The following is a 282-nucleotide window of genomic DNA, read 5'->3' as shown; positions in this document are numbered from 1 at the left end:
GTTCCCTTGTGGTCCCCTGGATCCCATCAGGGCCATCCTTCCCCGGTGACCCCGCCCCGCTCGGTGCCCCCATCCCCACCCCGGTCCCACCAGGGCCATCCTCCCCCAGTGCCCCCGCACCTGTTTGGTGCCCTCCGGTGCCCTGAACCCACCCGGTGTCCCATCCCTCCCCGTCCCTCCCAGACCCACCGGGGTCCATCCCTTCCCCGGGCTCCCTGCCCTGCCCGGTGACCCCCGGTGTCCCATCCCCCCGCCATCCCCACGGTCCCTCTTTGCCCCCAC

At 73.0% G+C, this 282-nt stretch overlaps 1 protein-coding gene across 1 annotated transcript in view; it reads right to left on the bottom strand.

Annotated features, from left to right (window-relative positions):
• The window catches only part of NAB2 (NGFI-A binding protein 2), a 3,619-nt gene extending 3,520 nt beyond the window's left edge, over nucleotides 1-99 (bottom strand). Inside the window, exon 1 of the mRNA XM_017728666.1 lies at nucleotides 91-99. Coding sequence (XP_017584155.1) covers nucleotides 91-99 — 9 coding nt within the window. The remainder of the gene's footprint in view (nucleotides 1-90) is intronic.
• Between the last annotated feature and the right edge of the window lie 183 nt (nucleotides 100-282).

Source organism: Corvus brachyrhynchos, unplaced genomic scaffold, assembly GCF_000691975.1.
Source record: "Corvus brachyrhynchos isolate BGI_N302 unplaced genomic scaffold, ASM69197v1 scaffold193, whole genome shotgun sequence".
Lineage (NCBI taxonomy): Eukaryota > Metazoa > Chordata > Aves > Passeriformes > Corvidae > Corvus > Corvus brachyrhynchos.
The sequence above is the reverse complement of the archived record's forward strand: the minus strand, read 5'-3'. Positions and strand labels throughout refer to the sequence as shown.